The sequence below is a fragment of the Bufo gargarizans genome, chromosome 7 (assembly GCF_014858855.1).
Source record: "Bufo gargarizans isolate SCDJY-AF-19 chromosome 7, ASM1485885v1, whole genome shotgun sequence".
Lineage (NCBI taxonomy): Eukaryota > Metazoa > Chordata > Amphibia > Anura > Bufonidae > Bufo > Bufo gargarizans.
Genome location: NC_058086.1, coordinates 19,195,058 through 19,217,858, shown reverse-complemented (window position 1 = coordinate 19,217,858; position 22,801 = coordinate 19,195,058). Strand labels below are relative to the sequence as shown.

General features: G+C 44.3%; 1 protein-coding gene across 1 annotated transcript in view; it reads right to left on the bottom strand.

Moving 5' to 3' along the window:
- Nucleotides 1-22,801, bottom strand: part of STAB1 (stabilin 1) — a 318,385-nt gene that overhangs the window by 121,807 nt on the left and 173,777 nt on the right. The window contains exons 39-44 of the mRNA XM_044300459.1: nucleotides 21,721-21,816; nucleotides 19,670-19,715; nucleotides 11,909-11,988; nucleotides 8,995-9,120; nucleotides 6,146-6,219; nucleotides 3,505-3,576 (exon numbers count right to left, since the gene is read on the bottom strand). Coding sequence (XP_044156394.1) covers nucleotides 3,505-3,576; nucleotides 6,146-6,219; nucleotides 8,995-9,120; nucleotides 11,909-11,988; nucleotides 19,670-19,715; nucleotides 21,721-21,816 — 494 coding nt within the window. The remainder of the gene's footprint in view (nucleotides 1-3,504; nucleotides 3,577-6,145; nucleotides 6,220-8,994; nucleotides 9,121-11,908; nucleotides 11,989-19,669; nucleotides 19,716-21,720; nucleotides 21,817-22,801) is intronic.

The window sequence follows — 22,801 nt, the reverse complement described above, 5'->3', positions numbered from 1 at the left end:
GAGATCGCTGCATGTAATAGCAGCAGTTTCGTCTGCTGACGAGCAGGAGATTGCTGAGAGTCTCTCATGCTCAGAACGATCTGCTTATGTTATATGGATTAACCCTTCTGGCACCTAATAAATGTGACTCACTTTGCATCAAGAAGTGTGATGCAAAATTACTTTTTATTGTTAAGAGGGCTAAATGGTCCATTTTTGGAGCATTTTTTAACCAGAAAGTATGCGGTACCATTATTATCTGGAGTTGATCTCATTGGTGTAAGCATTATTTAATTAGTATTGTTATATATTTTTTTATATTGAGTTTTATGAAGTTATACACTTTATTTCTATAATATTGTCTCCTGTTTCAATGTATATTATCCATAATAATAAAAGCCATGTGTGCATGCGCTGTGTGCCAATTTTTACACTGGGCATGCGCTGGGCTCCTGGGTGCCAGCCAGCGTACTAAGGGGGGTGCCGGCTCTCAGGGGGGTGCCAGAAGCATTGAGCGCTTCCATCCACTGCTCAGCTCCCAGCGCTCCTCCCATCCTTCAGGCCGACGGGGCTGTGAATGGTGAAGCAGGAAGACTTCTCAGTGCTCCACCATTCAGCCTGCAGACACAGATCACGCTGCCAGCCTGTGTGGGCGGAGCCTGCAGCCCGTAAATCTGCATAAGCTCCACCCACACAGTGCTGCAGAGCGATCTGTGCCTGCAGGGAAGAGAGGACTGTGAGCTTCAGGAATGGGACAAGGTGAGCAGGCATTGTGTTGTTTTTAATACAGAGAGGGCACATAGGGCTTTATTACTATGGAGGGGGCACAGAGGGCTTTATTACTATGGAGGGGCACAGAGGACATTACCACTATGGGGGAGGCACAGAGGGCATTACTAATGTGAAGGGCGCACAATGGGCATTTTTACTATGGAGGGGGCACAGAGCCAGAGGTCATTACTACAATGAAGGGAGCACAGAGGGCTTTATTACTATGGAGGGAGCACAGAGGACTTTATTACTATGGAGGGAGCACAGAGGACTTTATTACTATGGAGGGAGCACAGAGGACTTTATTACTATGGAGGGAGCACAGAGGACTTTATTACTATGGAGGGAGCACAGAGGACTTTATTACTATGGAGGGAGCACAGAGGACTTTATTACTATGGAGGGAGCACAGAGGACTTTATTACTATGGAGGGAGCACAGAGGGCTTTATTACTATGGAGGGAGCACAGAGGACTTTATTACTATGGAGGGAGCACAGAGGACTTTATTACTATGGAGGGAGCACAGAGGACTTTATTACTATGGAGGGAGCACAGAGGACTTTATTACTATGGAGGGAGCACAGAGGACTTTATTACTATGGAGGGAGCACAGAGGACTTTATTACTATGGAGGGAGCACAGAGGGCTTTATTACTATGGAGGGAGCACAGAGGACTTTATTACTATGGAGGGAGCACAGAGGACTTTATTACTATGGAGGGAGCACAGAGGACTTTATTACTATGGAGGGAGCACAGAGGACTTTATTACTATGGAGGGAGCACAGAGGACTTTATTACTATGGAGGGAGCACAGAGGACTTTATTACTATGGAGGGAGCACAGAGGACTTTATTACTATGGAGGGAGCACAGAGGACTTTATTACTATGGAGGGGGCACAGAGAACTTTATTACTATGGAGGGGGCACAGATGTGAAGGGCGCACAATGGGCATTTTTACTATGGAGGGGGGACAGAGCCAGAGGTCATTACTACAATGAAGGGAGCACAGAGGGAATTGCTACTGTGAACGGGGCAACGGTCAGTGCCAGCCGTCTCAGCCATCGGTCAGTGCCAGCCGTCTCAGCCATCGGTCAGTGCCAGCCGTCTCAGCCATCGGTCAGTGCCAGCCGTCTCAGCCATCGGTCAGTGCCAGCCGTCTTAGCCATCGGTCAGTGCCAGCCGTCTTAGCCATCGGTCAGTGCCAGCCGTCTTAGCCATCGGTCAGTGCCAGCCGTCTTAGCCATCGGTCAGTGCCAGCCTTCTCAGCCATCGGTCAGTGCCAGCCTTCTCAGCCATCAGTCAGTGCCAGCCGTCTCAGCCATCAGTCAGTGCCAGCTGTCTCAGCCATCAGTCAGTGCCACCAGCCACCAGTCGCTGCCAGCAGTCTGAGCACCATCAGTCAGTGCCGGCTGTCCCCCTGCCATTTAATATAGACTGTTCCTACTAATGTTAATGCACTACTGTTCTAGCACCCGTTATTGTAACGGCCTTAATGTCTAGTAATATATTTGCCATGATATGTGATGTGTGAGATTGGCATTGCTTTTTGCGCTGTGTTCTCTTCATAAGTGTCTTTTCATGCAACTTCCTGTTTTTATGGTGTCCTTTTTTACGTTTGTCATTTTGGTCATTTTATTTGGTATCATGCTGCAAGAATAATAACCGCTGAATGTGAAAAGGGTTGCATCTGTGCAATGTTGTAAATGCAGCTCCTTGTTAGAGGTCAGTTTTATGTGTCAAATCGGTAGTAATCACTGTTGCTACGATTAAAATAGCAGCTTCCATTCGAAACACATAAGTGGTTTAATTAGGCCTGATATGCATTTTTTTGTTACCGTGATTTTAATTACGATTTAATAAATCTACAACATGTTAATTTTATCCACAGGGCTAGAAGTGCTGATGGTTCCTATAAATGCTATCATTTATTCACATTTATGGTGTTAATTATAGTAAATATGTTTGCTGGACCCACCCCCTCCCAGCTAACCTCACCCACTTTTCCTCACCATTTTTCAAAAGTGGCAAGTGAAGCAAAAAGCTGGAAATTTTAGCAGAAATGTGGACTGCACCAAAATATGCGACTTTTATATGCCAAAACTCTGAAATTTCTTGATAAATTCCCCCCTATACATGGACATACAGAAAACTATTGTAAGAGTACTTTCACACTAGCGTTTTTATTTTCCGGCATAGAGTTCCGTCACACGGGCTCAATACCGGAAAAAAACGGATCAGTTTTATCCTAATGCATTCTGAATGGAGAGCAATCCTTTCAGTATGCATCAGGATGCATCAGTTCAGTCCCTCTTACGTTTTTTTGGAGGGAGAAAATACCGCAGCATGCTGCAGTTTTCTCTCCGGCCAAAAATACTGATCACTTGCCAGAATGCAGGATACGGAATTAATTTACATTGAAGTGTATTAGTGCCGCATCCGGCATTAAGTGTTCCGGCAAAACGGATCCGGTCTGCGCATACACAGACCTTTAAAAATGCAAAACAAATTTATACCGGATCTGTTTTTCCGGATGACACCGGAGAGACGGATCTGGTATTTCAATGCATTTGGCAGACGAATCCGCATCTGGATCCATCTAACAAATGACATCAGTTTGCGTCTGGATTGCAGGATCTGGCAGGCAGTTTCGGCAACGAAAGTGTGAAAGTACTCTAAGTGTAGCATGATTTACAGGAGTTGATTTGTACATTGATTCTATTTTAGCCTCATAAGCAAATAATATCAAACCTCTTTGCAAATGTCGATCGCTTTACAATGTGTACCATTTCCTTCAAATCCCGGGCGGCAAATGCAGGCAGCCTGCATGGAAAATGAAAGTACATAAAAATGTATTTGCAGAGCCCCCCCGATGTGCCTATTTTTGTTAAATACAAATTCTGGAGCATCTTTTCTTATAGCTATGTGTTCTCCTCTTCTCCCTCCTAGAAATTTATGAAAAAAAAAAAAAAAAACTGGGTGGTACCATTCCACTTCCCAAAGGGGTGTGTCTCTACGCCATCTGATTGTCCAAACAGTGGCGACTCAGACTGTGTAGGGACACACCCCTTTGACAACTAGAATGGTAACACCCAGTTGTCAACTTATTCATAAATTACTTTTTTTTTCCACCTCTTATCAAGCTCCTGTTCAACTTGCTGCCTCTTCAAAGGGGTATTCTGGTTTTGCAATTTACTGCATCAATTGACAGGAAACAATGCAAGCTCTCACTTAGGCTACTTTCAAATCTGCGTCACAGAGATCCTGCAAAAATGGTGAGAATCAGCCAGACACAAACTGCAGCATGCAGTGGTTTTTGTCTGGACGATTCTCACCATTTTTGCCGGAATGCGGCCAGATCTCTGTCCGGACCCTATCATACTTAATAGGACTGCCGGCAATGCGTTTGCATCTGGTAGTGACGGATCCGGAGAATTCTAGGCGACTGTTCTCTGCCAGACCAGCCTGCCGGACTTGCTGCCACAGATGTGAAAGTAACCTTGCTAAAAATGATCAAGCAGCCTGGGATCTGTGATGTTCTGGGAAGAGAAGAAGAGGCAGAAACCTGATGCTACAGATACTCCCCATGAGTCTTGCGCCAGGATGTAAACACAGTGTGTGGGTCACAGATTGTAATTACGCTGGAAGAGTCAAAATGCTCTCAGAACTTTATCATCTGGCTTATATAATGCAATAAGGTTGAATGCTGGTGTAATTTATTTTTTGTGCAACCTGAAAGCCTCTTTAAAGAGCTGAACCCGGACATATCCCCATTTTCACCCAGGCAGACCCTCTGAGATGAGCATTTCACTGTAAAACAGCTAGGGCAGTGCTAAAGCCTGCCCATTAGTGCCAGTGACGTCAACAGGCTCACTGCTAGGCGGAAGCCTCCGCCTAGCTTTACCCATGAAGAGCCCAGTACGTCAGCGGATCTCCAGAAAAAGACTTTGCCCTACACGATTCAGCACAGGGCAAAGGAGAGCATCGGAGCATGAAATGCTCAGATGTTCATGTCAGAGTAGCTGCCTGGGTGAAAACGGGGATATATTTTGGGGTTCCGCTCTGAACCTGGAAAACCCCTTTAACTGTTCACTCACTCTTAATTCTCCGATAAAACCCACCTAAAGAGAATAGAAGATTTTCTTCTTCACTGAGAGATCAGCAGGCAACGTTTTGCCTATATAAAGCTATGGAGAGGAGAGGGGTAGCAGGAAACTGGCTGCTATGAGATCTCTTATACACAGCACATACAGAAAGGAGGAGTACTCACGTTACTGTCTCTCTGCAGAGCATCTTCAGAAGTAGCATAAAAAAGTCATTATAAAGCAGTACAGATCAATCTAACTGTAAGATAAAGTCACGGTCCCTCCGGTGACAGAGGTTAGAAGATCTGAAAGACTGGCTGCACGTTAGGTTATCTGACAGCCTGTTTTCACTTTGTATTTTGTTGTTCCCTTTTGCTCATTTTTTTCTAGGCCTCAGGGAGATGCTGGTTCGTTGATCTGGGAAGGAATCAGTGGTCTCAGACCCTGACACTAATCCTAGGGATTTTCAGGGTTACTGGGGCCTAGGTTTACGGTGTATGAATTTTCCCACCTTCACGGTTTATTCATAATGACAGGAGTCAGGGCTAGGTTTAGGGTTTCTGTAGGTGGTCACCATTTCCCTTTCCCTAGCCTTGAGGCCTAGTTCCTGGCCATTTTCCTTCTGTTGTCATTCTGGTGTTCCTCCCCTCCCCCTACTTTGTGACAAATAAAACATTTAGTAGAGCCAGCAGAAGACCTTAGTGTGTCTGCCTCTCTTAGTCTGAAATTGCTTTGTCCTCCTCCCATCTTTATAGCTTTCTATGGGCAAATGTTATCTCATCTGTCAGTGAACCAGAAAGGTTGGAGAGGTGATGGATGTTATCAGTAAATTCAGAGTAAGTGCTCAGGGCAGAGGCAGGGAAACTGATAAGTGAAGAAAGAGGCCACTTTCAGTTTAACAAAATATTATCATATTTTTTTTAAATCTTTGCTTGTACTACAGATTTATGTAAAATAGTTTATAATCTGAGGTACAGTTTAAGATCAAAATTGTATGAGTACAGGGTTTACATTGCAAATATTAAATTGATTTTCAAGTATCAGCCTCATCAGGTCTAATAGATGTATTTAATAAGGTGTGCGGTTTGTATTGGGATCCTCTTTAATGGATTATTTATCATGATAATTGTTATTCAATCTGAAATTACCAGATTAGATTAATCCAAATACAATATAACTCATAATAGAACATTATGGGCCTCTTTACAAATACAAAACACAAAAAAGAATAATTATGGTTACATCACATTTAGGTCATAGTTATTGGGAAGTTTAATTGCTAAGTAATCTTAAAGATGGATACTTACCTTGTTTGGCCCAGTTTTAATGCATTCTGCATACATGTGACAGACAGTATATCTCCTCACACATGGATCAATTTCTGTATCAAAAAGATAAAATTGTCATAATGTTTAATTCCCCAAAAAATATTAGATAAATGACTCATAAGGTGAATAGGAAGGAGCTGCAATAACTAGCAACAGCCACTACATAGGATCTTTCTCCTCCCAGCATCTGGGTGTTACCAGTTGGGGGGATGGATGTCCCTATTCAGGTTGTTTTGGGTATAAAATTTTTGATATCCATTCGATACTTTTGTCTGTTATCGACCTCGATACCTGGGATTGACATTTTTCGATACTAGGATGCGCTACTGCACTGCGCCACCAATGATAATTAACATTTAATACAGGAGGCTGGGTGCGGGCAGCAGAATCACCTAGTCATCACCCAGCCTCTATGAAAGGAAGCTGCGATCAGCGGCAGTTAACCCCAGCGGTGAACACAGTAACAGAAAAAAAACTAAAAACTGCATGATTCGCCACTTTTTTGGGTCGCCTTGTCCCCCCCAGGATAGGACTGTTCGATTATGGGCCAGACGTTCCATAAAATGCGGAACACACGCAGCTTTTTGGGGTATTTTAATTTTTTTTGCATGGCATATTCGATACCATTCAGGTATCGAGTATCGCAATACTTTTCTATGCTATTAAAACCGAATAAAAATTTTGCTATCGAAACAACCCTAGTCCCTACACAGTCTCACACTATCCAATCAGTGCTGCCATTCTCCGACTGAGTAGGAACACAGCCCCAAGATGAATATCCAGTTGGACTTTTACTGCAGACTGCTGGCAATTTATTCATGAATTTCTAGTAGGAATAATAGAGGAATGACAGAACATACAGTCATAAAAATAGATGCTCCAGAATTGTTTATACATGGGGAATTCAAGTGGTTACTAAAACAAACATGTCAGGAGAGGCGACAGGCCCTTTCAGAAGATCGAAAAACATCTGTCCACTTTTAACTTGTCCCACTACTTAGATCTCTTGTAATCTCCTATTCAATAATCTCAAAAAACTAAGTTAAGACATGTTGAATTTGTTTTATAATTAAAGGGGCATTCCCATCTTATAAAAGGTTGGCGTATTGCTAGGATAGGCCATCACTTTAAGATCAATGGAGGTCCGAGCATTAATGATGAGAACAGTGGGGAACTAATTCGGCTTCATTATTTTTTGCCCTGCGGAGAATGCCCCATCCAGTCACTGTACAGGGAACTTGAATAGGGGCTGGCTGCAGTTCTCTGAACAGCCAGGTGGCCAGGTGCACCACTGTCAGGGAAAACGTAGAAAGGAATGCAATGCAGGTGAGATCCCCCACTGATCATAAAGTATTAGTTTATTATAGGAATACCCCTTTAAGAAAGACATACATTTAAAAAAACACCCTATAAGAGTATACACACTGAAAAAATATTTAAAAAAAGGAAGTAGTAATAAAGAAAGTCACCTTTACCCAATATATACCTTATACATGCCCTGCTGGGACCTCCAAAAACCTTAAAGAGAACCTGTCACCTCAAAAATGCATTTACACCCGCCAGCAGTACCTCATAATAGCCCGCAGCCTGTTAAAGGGATTCTGTCACCAGGTTTCACCCCTGTCAGCTAAACATATGCTAATGTTCAAGGCCTCATCACGATTCCTAATGTGGGCTTCTAAATGTGATCCGTAGCCTTATTTTGCTAAAAAAAACTGCTTTTACTAACCTGTCACTCAAAGAAATAAGGTGCCCAAGGGGATGTCGAGGGATGCAAGCTGCCGGCAGCACCCGCCGCCGTTCGTGCCCAGCGCCGCCTTTCCAAACCTCTGCGCCGCCTCCTAATCCTCTGTGCCGCCTCTCGCTCTCCCTCTCTCCCCCCTCCTCCTGCTGTAAGATCTTGCGCGTGCGCACAGGGCTCTGAGAGGCTGGCGCCAGAGTGCAGGTCATACCTGGGTCGAGCGAAGTGCCAGCGCATGTGCACTTTGCTTTAAGAAGCCAAATGGAGAAGTCCGCACGGGCGCATCAGGCTGAGCCCTGTGCGAACGTGCGAGATCTTACTGCAGGAGGAGGGGGGAGGGAGGGAGAGCGAGAGGCGGCACAAAGGATTAGGAGGCGGCGCAAGTCTGGAAAGGTGGCGCTGGGCACGAACGGTGGCTGGTGCGGCCGGCAGCTTGCATCCCTTGACATCCCCTTGGGCACCTTATTTCTTTGAGTGACAGGTTAGTAAAAGCTGTTTTTTAGCAAAATAAGGCTACAGATCACATTTAGAAGCCCACATTAGGAATCGTCATGAGGCCCTGAACATCAGCATATGTTTAGCTGACAGGGGTGAAACCTGGTGACAGAATCCCTTTAATAATCATATATTTCATCCTGTTGCCCAATGCTGCGTAAGTTCAAAAAACGCTGTTTTATTCTCATCAGCGCTATAGTGTCGGCCAGCTTAAAGTCAAGGGGGCAGCGGCCTCCTTGCTTCAAGTCAAGGTTACCACGCCCCCTAACCGTCCTCTCTTGCCTGAGTGTGACAGCCTGCAGTGCGCATGCATCCCCTTGACTTCAAGCTGGCCGACACTATAGCGCTGATGGAGAATAAAACTTTTTTTGAACTTACGCAGCATCGGATAACAGGATGAAATATATGATTATTAACAGGCTGCGGGCTACTATGAGGTACTGCTGGCGGGGGTAGATGCATTTTTGAGGTGACAAAAGGTTCCCTTTAAAGTATCATAATATATGTTCATGTAATGTATAATATATCTAAACTACACACAAAGGAACGAATACTCTTTCCAAAAAGGAGAAAACAAATCTGTGATTCTCACCATAACAGTGGAGCCCATCTCCAGTGTAGTCATCAAAACAGGTACAACGCGCCAGTCCGAAGGGAGCTTTAGCACACTTCGCATACTTGGAGCATCCCCCATTGTTCACGGTGCAGGGATCCGTTTCTGAAATCACAAGGAAGACATTATGTACTATGTTGATTTGGACAATAAAAATACGACACGATTAAAAGACAGCAGATGAAAAGTGTCTGGTGGATACAGGGCAAGATAACCTCATTCATGGTTAAATACAGTACGTGGTTTTTACATTGAATTCAGGAGAAATGGCCGCTCTGAGTGATATCCTGTACCCTCACTAGCAATATATGTGGTGTGAGATGGATGCACGAGCCCTGGATCGGTACGTAGAAAATTATACTCCAAACATGGTCTACGGGAAAGGAACTATAAAGCCCATGCACTCAAACGTGTGCGCCCCATGCTGCGGACTGCAAATAGCAGTCCGCAATGCATGGGCACCGGCCGGGTGCCCGCCATTTGCAGATGTGGACCAATTCACTTGATTCAGTCAGCACTGCAAAAAAAGCGCTCCTTAGTGCTTTTGCTCCGTATCTTGCGAATTGCGGATCCATTCCAGTGATATGGAGCACACATGGCCGGTGCCCATATATTGCGGACCCGCTCTTTGCGAGCCTCAATGCGGGCACAGGCCGCACACGTTCACGTGCATGAGCCCTAACGACGAGGATGTGGCGGATACCTTACCACAGCAGTCCCATGTCAGTAAGCCTGCTCTGTGATTGGCTACATGGACTGGAAATGCCTAATGCAGCCATATTGCTACTGTACTTCCGCCTTCCAGTCTACAGTTATGCAGTCTAGAAATCAGTAGTTTACCTGATTCATTATTGCAAAGAATACAACGGGCAAATTAATCTAAAGACGACCTGTCCAAGGTCCTGATTTGTCAGATTGGTAAATACTTGTGATCCCCATGAAATAGCATAGCCTGATCACAGGTTCTAATAGCGCTGTATTGTGTCACCCCTCTTTTATTACTTTGAATATATGAACACATTGACTACTGGAAGTTACTATTCTGCTTGTCAAAAGGGTTGTGTCCCTATACAGTCGGGCACTATCAGCACTGATCGGGCACATATAAGGACACATCCCCAGCTGGTGACACCCAATTTCCAATATACAGTATACTGTATATAATGGGACCCGGTGGGGATCTGTCATTAGTGCCGTTGATTCAGTTGGACAAAAAACAGTGCTTGTAGCAATTTTTGTCCAGCTGAGTCCCCCCTAATGCTGGAAACAGGCCAGATCCCCATTGGGTCCCAATATAGTCAATTGGCTCCGGTGGTACAGGCAAATGTATATGGCTATGCCAGATATGATGAACTCTGGCAGGTTGTTCCTCTGTCTGAACAACCTGCCAGGAGATTTTAACACTAGTGTGAAACTAGCCTAGACTGTCTAGCTGGATACTGCCTGCACCGCCGATGCCATTGACTATAATGGGACCCGGCCTATTTTCTTCATTAGTGCCAGACAAAAAGCGCTCATTTTTTTTTCTGGCTGAATCCCGGCACTAATCCCGGTCACATTGTAGTCTATGAGGCCTGGTCATGCTCTGGCCATTTCTGGCTACGTGATAATGATGATCTCCGGCAGGTTGTACCACTGCCAGAACAGCCTGCCGAAAAATGTGAAACTACCCTTATGTAACTGCACACATTGCAGGTTCCAAGCATTTTTGCTGTGTGGATTTTCATGAAAATACGATACTAGCAATGTAAGGCTACTTTCACACCTGCGTTCGATCGGATCCGTTCTGAACGGATCCGCTCATATTAATGCAGACGGTGGCTCCGTTCAGAACGGATCCGTCTGCATTATAACTTAGAAAATTTTTCTAAGTGTGAAAGTAGCCTGAGCGGATCCGTTCAGACTTTACATTGAAAGTCAATGGGGGACGGATCCGCTTGAAGATTGAGCCATATGGTGTCATCTTCAAGCGGATCCGTCCCCATTGACTTACATTATAAGTCTGGACGGATCCGCTTGCCTCCGCACGGCCAGGCGGACACCCGAACGCTGCTTGCAGCGTTCAGGTGTCCGCTCACTGAGCGGAGCGGAGGCTGAGCGCTGGCAGGCGGATGCATTCTCAGTGGATCCGCCTCCACTGAGAATGCATTAGGGCCAGACGGCTGCGTTCAGGGCCGCTTGTGAGCCCCTTTAAACGGAGCTCACGAGCGGACACCTGAACGCAGGTGTGAAAGGAGCCTTAATGCATTGCATATTTTGTACTTTAACATGCCTTGCAGATTTTAAACGCGGTAGCACATAAATTTTGTGATTCCACACATTATGTATAGTCGTTTTCCCCATAGGCTTAAATTAGACTGCTAAATTAAATAGACAATCCACACAAAAAAATGCAACAAAGACCATATAAAAATTGCTGAACAACGCACTAAAACAGCAATAAATAGTGCAGATTTATGTGCAGTTTTTATAGCTTTTTTTAATGCAGATTTTATTGCATAACAATCCTCACTGTGTGCAGGTAGCCAAAAGGTGGGCATCAGCCACTGTGATACACCTGGCGCAGTTTTAGACTGTCTACAAAATTAGACAGGGGATTTAGTAAATCTGCCCCAGGGCTCCAGGAAAAGATGCAACTTTTTTTTTTATGTTATAGAGAAGACAATTGTTGACTAAAACAGATATGTCTTTAGCAACATCCATACTTGTATATAGGGATTCATCTCGGGAGATTATTTTGAATGTATTCATACCATTGTCCATAATTTAGGGTGCTTTTGGCTATTATATGTCATATTCTTGAAACTGAGCTATCACTAAGCCATCTGAATATTTCTGTTGGGGGTTCTACACAATTATGTGGATTATACGTTATAAAAAGTTCTGCTCTTACCTGTGCAATGTGTTCCATTTCCTACATAGCCAGCAATGCACGAGCATCTCACAGCTGAATCTGTAGTATCTGCAATGCAGCTGGTAAAAAATAATAACTTTTATTTACCAATTTGCCCAGAGACAGAGGTGCAACAAAATTATTATTATTATTATTTATTATTTAAGCGCCATTCATTCCATAGCGCTGTACATATGATAAGCGGTGCACATACATAACAGACAATTGTACTAATCTTAAACAAGATGAGTTACAAACTGGTACAGTAGGAGAGAGGGCCCTGCCTGTGAGGGCTTACAATCTACATGGTATGGGAGAAGGACACAGTAGGTGCGGGTTGAGTTGGTCATGGCGGTATAGAGGCAGCAGGGTCACTGGTTGTAGGCTTGTCTGAAGAGGTGGGTTTTCAGGTTTCTTTTGTAGGATTCCACTGTAGGTGAGAGTCTGATATGTTGGGGTAGCAAGTTCCAGAGTATGGGGGATGCACGGGAGAAATCTTGGAGTCGATTGTGGGAAGAGGCGATAAGAGGAGAGAAGGAGGTCTTGTGAGGATCGGAGAGTGCGTGTGGGGATGTATCGGGAAAGTAGCTCAGAGATGTAGGGAGGGGACAGGTTATGGACGGCCTTGTATGTGTTTGTCAGTACTTTGAAGTGAATTCGTTGGGCAATGGGGAGCCAGTGAAGGGATTGGCAGAGGGGAGAGGCAGAGGAATAATAAGGTGAGAGGTGGATTAGTCGGGCAGCGGAGTTGAGGATAGATTGGAGGGGTGTGAGGGTGCTAGATGGAAGGCCACAGAGGAGAATGTTGCAGTAGTCTAGGCGGGAGATAATGAGGGCATGTACGAGCATTTTCGCAGATTCAAAGTTAAGGAAAGCACGGATGCGGGAGATGTTTTTGAGTTGGAGGTGGCAGGTGGTGGAAAGGGCTTGGATGTGCGGTCGGAAGGAAAGGGCAGAATCTAAGGTCACTCCAAGGCAGCGGGCTTTTTTGACTGGGGATAATGTGCAGCCATTGATCGTGATAGATAGGTCTGTTGGGGGGGTTGAACAAGATGGGGGAAAGATTATGAATTCTGTCTTATCCATGTTAAGTTTAAGAAAGCGAGAGGCGAAGAAGGATGATATAGAAGATAGACATTGTGGGATTCTTGATAGTAAGGTGGTGATGTCTGGACCAGAAAGGTAGATTTGTGTGTCATCAGCATAGGAGTGATACTGAAAGCCATGGGACTCTATGAGCTGTCCCAGGCCAAAAGTGTAGATTAAGAAGAGCAGGGGTCCTAGGACAGAGCCTTGCAGGACACCAACAGAGAGGGCATGAGACGAGGAGGTGGTGCGGGAGTGGGAGACGCTAAACGTCCAGTCTGTGAGGTATGATGTGATCCAGGAGAGAGCCAGGTCAGTGATGCCAAGAGATGAGAGAGTTTGCAACAGAAGGGTGTGGTCAACAGTGTCGAAGGCAGAGGACAGGTCAAGGAGAAGGAGGACAGAGTATTGTTTCTTGGTTTTGGCTGTCGTAGGTCATTGGTGACTTTGGTAAGGGCAGTCTCGGTCGAGTGGTGGGTTCGGAAGCCGGATTGTAGGCGGTCAAAGAGGGAGCAAGAGGAGAGGTGGGAGGACAGTTCAGAATGGACATGTTGTTCAAGTAGCTTTGAGGCATATGGAAGAAGTGATATGGGGCGATAACTGGACAAGGAAGATGGGTCAAGTGAAGGCTTTTTGAGGATGGGTGTAATGGTAGCATGTTTAAAAGCAGAGGGGAAGACACCAGAGTTTAGTGATAGATTGAAGAGATGAGTTAGGGCTGGGATAAACACTGGGGTGAGGTTAGGGATGAGGTGGGATGGGATCGGGTCAAGTGCACAGGTGGTGAGATGTGATCTGGAGAGTAGAGTGGAGAGTTTTTCTTCTGTAATGGTGGAGAAGCGGGTTTTAGGGGGAGAGGACCGAGCAGATGTGTAGAGGGTCTGTGGGGACTGTGTAGTAAAGCTTTCTCTGATGTGGACTATCTTTTGTTTGAAATATTTGGCAAAGTCCTCAGCTGAGAAGAGAGGAGAGGGTGGGGGCGCTGGGGGGCGGAGAAGGGAGTTAAAAGTGCTAAAAAGTTGTTTAGGGCTGTGTGACAGGGAAGATATGAGAGATGAGAAGTAGGCCTGTTTTGCATCAGCGAGTGAGGATTTGAATATGAGAAGGGATTGCTTGTATGCAGTGAGATGATCTATAGAAGGGGATTTTTTCCATCGTCGCTCAGCAGCCCTGGAAGCTTGTCTGAGTTTCTTGGTCAGGTTGGTGTGCCAGGGTTGTCTGTTGATTTTCCGGATTTTGTTATGTGTGAGGGGGGCAACAGTGTCCAGAGCTGTACTTATTGTGGTGTTGTATAGGGTGGTAGCAGCTTCTGGGTCTTGGAGGCAACAGATGGTAGAGAGTGGGAGAAGAGAGTCAGAAAGCAAGCGAAGGTCGAGATGTTTAAGGTTCCTGCGGGGGTGTGCTGGTGTGTGGACCGGGGGGGCTACAGAAGAGACCAGTGAAGAGAAGGTGAGTAGGTTGTGGTCGGATAGGGGGAGAGGCGAGTTAGAAAGGTTAGATAGGGAGCAAAAGCGGGTAAAGATCAGATCCAGAGTGTGACCATCTCTGTGGGTGGGAGCTGAGGACCACTGTGATAGGCCGAAGGAGGAAGAGAGCGACAGGAGTTTAGAGGCGGCCGAGTGGCAGGTGTCAATAGGGATGTTGAAGTCACCCATGATGATAGTGGGGATGTCGGCAGAAAGAAAGTGTAGTAGCCAGGTGTTGAAGTGGTCAAGAAAGATGGTTGCTGGGCCTGGAGGGCGGTAAATGACAGCTACTTGAAGGTTGGAGGGAGAGTAGATGCGAACAGAGTGTACTTCAAATGAGGTGAGCGTAATGGAGGGTGGCAGTGGAGTTGGGCTGTAGGAGCAGGTGTCTGATAGGAGAATACCAACTCCTCCACCATGTTTGCAGCCGGGGCGGGGGGTGTGAGTGAATTGAAATCCACTATAAGAGAGTGCAGCAGGGGAGGAGGTGTCTGAGGGTGTCAGCCATGTTTCTGTGAGACCCAGAAAGGAAAGGTTTTGAGAGATAAACAGTTCGTGAATGTACGACAGTTTGTTACGGACAGAGCGCGCGTTCCATAATGCTCCTGCAAGAGGAGCCAAAGGGGCAGGGGTCAGAGGAATGGTAATTAGGTTTAAGGGGTTGCAGGAATTTGTAGAAAGAGATTTGTAGTGGTACATGGAGGTGATGGTGGGGATTTGCTGAGGGGGTCCTGGATTTGGAGAGATATCACCAGCAGTAAGGAGAAGCAGAGAAAGTGTTAATAGGTCCGCATTAATGATCGGTGATATAACCTGAAAATCCTGTTCCCTATTACAAGATGGTAAAAGTTTTCCCATGTTGTATGCGGATCCAAACTGACAGAAGGAGTGGCCACACAAGTAGGCAGGGCCAGCAATACCATAGCGCAAAATTGCGTCCCAGCAGGACCATATACCACAATGCGGCACAATATATTGCTCCAAAAGCTGTCGCTCTCTGGTGGCCATCAATAGCTGCCATTGTCTGTCCTCCTCCAGTTGCGTCTGATTAAGATATGAAGCAGGGGGCTTAAGAGGTGAGATATGGTTTGTAGTAGTTGAATTCAGATAAGCATATTCGGTCACTGGCCGAGAACATGAATACCTGATTCTCACAGGATTAATTACCACCAAGAACTCATTATGTACCTGGCCAACGGCAGACAGGACCATAATTTAAATTTTTTCTTGACTGACAGATGCAATGGGAAGAAGATCCTGGTACCAGCATTTTCCCAAAAAGAATTCCTTTTATTCCAATAAAATTAAGAGTACTAATACATGTCCATATATATACAGTACTGACCAAAAGTTTGGACACACCTTCTCATTCAAAGAGTTTTCTTTATTTTCATGACTATGACAATTGTAGATTCACACTGAAGGCATCAAAACTATGAATTAACACATGTGTAATTATATACATAACAAAAAAGTGTGAAACAACTGAAAATATGTCATATTCTAGGTTCTTGAAAGTAGACACCTTTTGCTTTGATTACTGCTTTGCACACTCTTGGCATTCTCTTGATGAGCTTCAAGAGGTAGTCACCTGAAATGGTTTTCACTTCACAGGTGTGCCCTGTCAGGTTTAATAAGTGGGATTTCTTGCCTTATAAATGGGGTTGGTACCATCAGTTGGCTTGTGGAGAAGTCAGGTGGATACACAGCTGATAGTCCTACTGAATAGACTGTTAGAATTTGTATTATGGCAAAAAAAAGCAGCTAAGTAAAGAAAAACGAGTGGCCATCATTACTTTAAGAAATTAAGGTCAGTCAGTCCGAAAAATTGGGAAAACTTTGAAAGTGTCCCCAAGTGCAGTCACAAAAACCATCAAGCGCTACAAAGAAACTGGCTCACATGCAGACCGCCCCAGGAAAGGAAGACCAAGAGTCACCTCTGCTGCGGAGGATAAGTTCATCCGAGTCACCAACCTCAGAAGTCGCAGGTTAACAGCAGCTCAGATTAGAGACCAGGTCAATGCAACACAGAGTTCTAGCAACAGACACATCTCTAGAACAACTGTTAAGAGAAGACTGTGTGAATCAGGCCTTCATGGTAGAATATCTGCTAGGAAACCACTGCTAAGGTCAGGCAACAAGCATAAGAGACTTGTTTGGGCTAAAGAACACAAGGAATGGACATTAGACCAGTGGAAATCTGGGCTTTGGTCTGATGAGATCTTTGGTTCCAACCACCGGGTCTTTGTGCAACGCAGAAAAGGTGAACGGATGGACTCTACATGCCTGGTTCCCACCGTGAAGCATGGAGGAGGAGGTGTGATGGTGTGATGGTGTGGGGGTGCTTTGCTGGTGACACTTTTGGGGATTTATTCAAAATTCAAGGCATACTGAACCAGCATGGCTACCACAGCATCTTGCAGCGGCATGCTATTCCATCCGGTTTGCGTTTGGTTAGACCATCATTTATTTTTCAACAGGACAATGACCCCAAACACACCTCCAGGCTGTGTAAGGGCTATTTGACCATGAAGGAGAGTGATGGGGTGCTGCGCCAGATGACCTAGCCTCCACAGTCACCAGACCTGAACCCAATCAAGATGGTTTGGGGTGAGCTGGACCGCAGAGTGAAGGCAAAAGGGTCAACAAGTGCTAAGTATCTCTGGGAACTCCTTCAAGACTGTTGGAAGACAATTTCAGGTTACTACCTCTTGAAGCTCATCAAGAGAATGCCAAGAGTGTGCAAAGCAGTAATCAAAGCAAAAGGTGGCTACGTTGAAGAACCTAGAATATGACATATTTTCAGTTGTTTCACACTTTTTTGTTATGTATATAATTCCACATGTGTTAATTCATAGTTTTGATGCCTTCAGTGTGAATCTACAATTTTCATAGTCATGAAAATAAAGAAAACTCTTTGAATGAGAAGGTGTGTCCAAACTTTTGGTCTGTACTGTATATAATACGTTTCGGGGGCCAGCCCCTTCTTCAGATTGAGGGTAAAATTAATAATGGTTCCTGTGTGGCAGCTGATCCATTAGTTACCCTCTGGTCCTGGCTAGGACTACAACCCTTGTCTGTTTTACTGATAACTGCACATTTCTCCTTTTTTCTTAAGAAAATATGTTTCCTTTTGTGAGAACCAGAATTGAAAGGAAAAGTAAAAAATGGCAAGAAGAAGACAGTAAGGTGCATCCCCAGTTACAACAGAAAAGCATAGTGTAAAAAAAGTGCTACAATAGTTCTTTCTGATGATTGATGTATAAAAAAATAAAAAAGTTTAAAAAATAACAACCTCTCCCCCCCCAAAAAAAAATCCTGCACTAAACAATGTCATAGACCTGTAAATTAAAAAGAAAAATATTTCAAAGTAATACTATACTATTACCAGATAAAAATAGCAAAAATGCAAACAAACACAGTCATGTGCATAAGACCTTATGTGTTTAAAATTATATTAAAGAAACATCATTGTTTATGAAAAAATATCACAAAAATCATATTACATGCATCATGTCCCAACAAACAAAAAAATTATAGCAGTTAAACAGTGCAAGACAAATGGTTAAAGGGGTTGTGCAGCAATTTATATTGATAACCTAAATATCATAAATATCTGATTGGGGGGGGGGGGTTCGACATGATCAGCTGTTTCAAGATGAGCGTCGCTTCATGTTTATTACACTTTCATCTCGGAAGTGCAGTGTAATGACGAGTACTCGCTCCATTCAAGAGGAGAATATGCGTGGTGTAAAGACAGGGAAGCGGCACTCACATGGAGAGCCTCCTCCTCTTCAAACAGCTGATTGGTGGGGGTCCCGGGGGTTGGACCCCCGCTGATCAGATATTGATGACCTATCCTGATTGATATATATAATCATTATAAATTGCTACACAACCCCTTAAGGCTCCTTTCACACCTGCGTTCAGGTGTCCGGTCGTGAGCTCCGTTTAAAGGGGCTCACAAGCGGCCCTGAACGCAGCCGTCTGGCCCTAATGCATTCTCAGTGGAGGCGGATCCACTGAGAATGCATCCGCCTGCCAGCGCTCAGCCTCCGCTCAGTGAGCGGACACCTGAACGCTGCAAGCAGCGTTCGGGTGTCCGCCTGGCTGTGCGGAGGCGAGCGGATCCGTTCCGACTTACAATGTAAGTCAAAGGGGACGGATCCGCTTGAAGATGACACCATATGGCTCAATCTTCAAGCGGATCCGTCCCCCATTGACTTTCAATGTAAAGTCTGAACGGATCCGCTCAGGCTACTTTCACACTTAGAAAAATGTTCTAAGTTATAATGCAGACGGATCCGTTCTGAACGGAGCCACCGTCTGCATTAATCTGAGCGGATCCGTTCAGAACGGATCCGATCGAACGCAGGTGTTAAAGTAGCCTTAAACTGTCAACGTCAACCCGATGTTTAAAAAAAATGGCATCTGAGCTGAAGGCAGCATGTTATTGAGCAGGAGAAGCTGAGCAGATTGATATATACCAGTGGTCCCTCAAGTTACAATATTAATTGGTTCCAGGAACAAGTCCTTATATATAACAGTCAGAAATAGCTGCTAACTACCAACTAATACAGGAATTTTACCAGAGAAGTAGCCTTGATTGGTTGGGTAGGAGTCTGAGGCATTGTGTGTTGATTCTGGTTCCAACTTACGATGGGTCAGAAAAGACCATTATATGCTGAAAATATTGTATCCTGAGGCGATTGTATCTTGAGGGATCACTTGTAGTTTTATAGGGGGAAATTCAATAAAACTTCAGTAAATTTTCCATTTATATCTGAAGTCCAGGAGGTGGTCCTATCAGTGATTGACAGCCTTCCCTCTATGACTGTGGATACAGAGATACCTGTCAATCACTGATAGGACCGCCTCCTGGACTTCAAAGCCCAGAATGAGCTGGGGTTTAAATGTATAAGTTTTACTGAATCTTTTCCCATACAACTACTGTATCTATCTGCTTAGCTTCTCCTCCTCTATACCATGCTGCCTGATTTCATGGTGACAGGTTCCCTTTAAGACTGAAATAACCTTAGTACTGAAAAAACGAAACACAGCAAAAACTGGGCTGGGAAACCACGTGGAGTCAGGTTGGTACTGCGTGCCGAGTGCTATTCGCCGATCACTCTCCTCTCCATGTCCTGCCTATACTACTTTTTAGTACCAGTACTCATGCATGTCAATGCTTTATGGATAATCCACTTACTTGGCATATATACTGCAGCTGCCATTGCACAAATCTTTTTTGATATCTGAAAAACAAATGAATTTGACATAAATCACTGCAAGTATAAAAGAGACAAGTCACCAAAATAAAAGAGACAAGAAGGAATATAAAAAGCCCCCATCTGTAATAATGATAGATGTCAGCACATCTCAGCCAGAATATACAGCACTGGTGTTCTTTGAGATTGGACCAGGACCAGGAGTAGAGGTTCACCTACCGGGGGGAGGCTGGTTCGGAGTTTCCCCGTTGTAATAAAGTTGGGCATCAATACTGTACACAAAAGGGATCATGTTGGAGGCATGATATTTGTATCTCTCCACTATCCACAGTAATTCTGCCAGGGTCTGCATTTGGCAAAGCAAATCATGACACGTTTCTAGTGCGCAGGGTGAACACCTAATGCCCAGTGACATATGTGCAGCGTGTGTCCCGCGTTTCAGTTGAGCAATTTCCATTAACGGAAGAGGGGGACCAAACATGACTTGCACAGGGGTCCTCTGCTGTCAGTGTTAGGCCCTCCCCCTAAGGGTCTTATTTTTTTGAGCCAATTATCAGGAACCAGTGTTACTGATCAGCCGATAGAAGAGCGCATGCTTGGGAAGGGGGGGTTGGGTCATTTGTGCGATTATCGACCGCACATCTCCAGGGGTGCTGATGATAATCAATAGAACTAAATGGGGAAAGAGCCAGCTTAATAGGTCAGTGCAAACCAGTGCCAGTAGACACGTTTCTCACCAATCGGTGCTCATCCTGCCCGAATATTGGGCAGTCTAATTCGGTCCTAAAACCGTTAGAAAACTTGAGGGACCTTTAGCTAAAAAGATGAGTATGTTTATTGAGACAAATTTCCCTCTGCAGTTCGACTTTCAGCATGCTGTAGAGCAGGAGGAGCGGACTGATACATATTGTTTTTTGGGAAAAGATTAAGTAGAACTTGTAATTTATGTATTAACATTCCTGCTCATTCTGGGCTTAGGGGTCCAGTGGGCTGTCTTAGGGTTGTATTACACCAAGAGATTTTCTGACCAATCATTGGTCAGATGGCCATTTACACACACACACACATATATCTTTTGTTATACACACCAACTATTGGTATGATTGGACAGATATTGGTCAGATAATCTGTTGGTGTAATACAGCCTTTACCCTCTGCTTGACAACTACGCTCGTTCGGCTCTGTGATCCATCCAGGCTGTCAATCACTGATTGGAAAGTCATGGCTTCCTGAGAAAAGCCGGTTATTCTTGAGCTCTTTCTTCCACTGGCCATCTGCTGATGGTTGTCAGCTTTCTCCTTTTTCGGCAGGGAAAGAAGAAGGAGCTCATGAATAACCGGACTCTTCTCAGGAAGCCATGACTCTTTTCCAGCAGAGCCTCTAGGTGTAATGGGAAACCCCCATTGCTCCTAGAGGCTCATTTGCATATATTAAAACGTTGTTTCTCGGCAATGCGGGCACATATGAACATGGGACCAACACAGATGTCTTCAGCTGCCAAGTGCACATGTAACAGGTCAGCCGGTGTCATAGGGACAGATGCCCTTTAAAGAAGTTGTTCTGTGCTACAATATTGATGACCTATGCTCAGGATAAGTCATCAATATCTAATCAGCAGCCACTGCGAAAGAACCGACACACAAGTCATTTTGAAATAGCGCTCACATAAGCGGTGCTACAGCTGATTGGCAGGGGTGCCAGGAGTCAGACCACCACCGATCTTTATATTGATAAGCTATCCTAAGCATAGGTCATATATACTGTAGCACTGTACAACTTTTTTAACATCATAATAGTTCCTGTTAAGAGCGGGGGGTGATCCACTATGGAGCAGATACAGGACCCTATAAAAAATATTCTACATTCTGGTGGTGAACAAACAGTCCACTGGAGTGGAATTCAATTTTCCTTTAATATTGTATGTGTATTTTATGTAATTTCCACTTATGTAGATAAGGACAGGTTCACAAACCCCAACACTGAAGATATAAATATTTTTTTCAATGTGGGGATAACCCTGGGATATAGTTACCTATGTCACAGGCAAAACCAGTCCAGCCTTTATCACAATGACAGAAGCCATCCCCATGAAGTCCATCATTACATATTCCATGAATACAGTCACATTCTGTAAAACAGACCAAAAAAATAAAAATATAGAGAAACACTGGCACCAATAAGCTCTAATGCCATTTGTCACTTTTCACTCATTTTTGCACATGTCACAAACATAGTTTGGTGACTACGTAGTCTCTACATACTCTTGCCACTCAGCAGAAACTACTTCATCCATGTACTCTTTGGGAAAGAAATTTATAAAGCTTTGCACTCAAGATAAAATAGGAGTTTGCGACTTATTTGCGCAAAAAAACTTTTCTGACATTACAGACACTGCTGGTCTTTAGAAGAGAAGTTGAGTTGGGTAGCTTGTCAAGCAGATTTAAGACAGATTTATCAATGCAAAAATTGTTGCACTAAGGCCTGGTTCACATCACTGTAATGAACGTTATTGGTTTCCGATATAACAAGGTCCGTCCTGCATAATGGAAACCAGACGGATCCGTTATGCTTGCCTATAGACTTCTATTATTACGGATCAAAACTGAATGCTTCTTAGAAGCTTCCGTTTTGATTTCTGTCTTATGGATTCCGTTATTTTCCGCTATAATGGAAACCAATAATGGAATACCTAACGGTAATGTGAACCTGACGTTACTGCAAAGGCTGAGGCATAGACTATATTAATGCAATATGGGGGAGATTAATTTATTAAGGAACACACACACACCCTTTATACACATCCATTTTTTGAAGGCTATGTACACTTTTGGGGGTGATTTTTTATTATTATTGCATTGTACTCATTTTGAGCTAAAACTCACTTCATCTTTATTAAAAATTTTGCACCCCTGTCTCTGTGCAACCTTGAGATTCTCTAGTACCAGGCTCTGAATTTTCACTCTGTTCTATCAGATCAGCTGATGGCTTCTTATCTTTGATCTCTGACCTTATAAACACTCTTTATAGCTCAATCCTTATCTTACAGATAAGAAGTGTTTATGACTTTTTAATAATTTAGAGATAAGGGTTATTAGATGACCCGCCACAAAGTA